Here is a 1,007-nt window from a genome sequence, read left to right as displayed (position 1 = left end):
ATGCAGCGATTCGGGCACGGTATGCGGGTATGCAAGCACTTCAGAAGAATCAGTCCAAGGAGGTGGTGCTGACTTGCTAATCTTGCGAATCTTGCATTTCCTCAACGCGTTTTAGTCCCAAGATCGAATGACGTTGGATAATCGGCCGAGAGCAGTGCTGTTGGAGGAGATGGACTCGGACTTCGATTCGGTTCCAGTGGTCATGGAATATTTCAGGGTAAGTTGGGGGAGAAATGGTATGAGTTTTCACGTGGTACGTAGGTCCTGGATGTAAAGGGTGTTCGGGACTTCATATGGAGGGAGGATAGCTGTATTGTGCGCTTCGAGAGCCGATGGGCTGCTGAAGAGTTCGTTAAGCAATCGACTAAATTCCCTTTTAAATGGTAGTAATAGTAGCAGAATTTCGTGGCGCGCGACAAATTTTGAGGCATGGAAGACTCTGGGAGTGTCGCGTTATAAAGCTCTCATCAGCGCCTCTGTAGGGCTGAACGGCCGAAAGGGCTGCTATGGCAGGACGTACTTCATGTGATTGACTGTTTTCAGTTCCTATCTAGCTAACGAGACAGCGGATGCAGCGGCTAAGGTGACGGAGCCAATGCAGCCTCTTCCTCCTGGTGCTGGTGCAGTGATTGGCGCCGAGGTAGGGATGTGAGGCGGGTATGGGTGGCGACGGTCAAGTCAGGTCCCAGAGGATGATGAACAGCCTGTTGGACAAGTTGCTGATGGGGAAGGGAAGCAACAGGTGGTGGCTGAGGAGGAGGAGGAAGTGGAGGTGATGGAGGTTGGAGAAGAAGAGGATAGACCAGTAGTAGCAGTGATGGTGTGGGGGTAAGGCGACTAGTACTGTTGGTAGGAGCATCCTGGAGTGTATGCGGAGTAGTGCTGAAGACGTAGTTCATCATCATCATCATAATCGTCATCAGAATCGTATCTGATATCCTTTCTAGTCCCCACAGCTTGTCTTGTTGGAGGGTTGTTACAATAACGGGGAGCTGCGGTAGGTTTTC

The 1,007-nt window shown here is 50.9% G+C and overlaps 1 protein-coding gene across 1 annotated transcript; it reads left to right on the top strand.

Annotated features, from left to right (window-relative positions):
• Positions 1-127: 127 nt before the first annotated feature.
• Pmar_PMAR028551 (hypothetical protein) lies at positions 128-805 on the top strand (the record flags this gene model as incomplete). Its single annotated transcript, XM_002774830.1, has 4 exons — positions 128-217; positions 262-383; positions 544-640; positions 683-805. Coding segments are annotated over 4 exons (432 nt in total), but the record flags the coding sequence as incomplete, so codon positions are not given.
• Between the last annotated feature and the right edge of the window lie 202 nt (positions 806-1,007).

The sequence above is a fragment of the Perkinsus marinus genome (genome assembly GCF_000006405.1).
Source record: "Perkinsus marinus ATCC 50983 genomic scaffold scf_1104296957268, whole genome shotgun sequence".
Lineage (NCBI taxonomy): Eukaryota > Perkinsozoa > Perkinsida > Perkinsidae > Perkinsus > Perkinsus marinus.
Note: the sequence above shows the minus strand (reverse complement) of the source record. Positions and strands in the feature narration are given on the sequence as shown.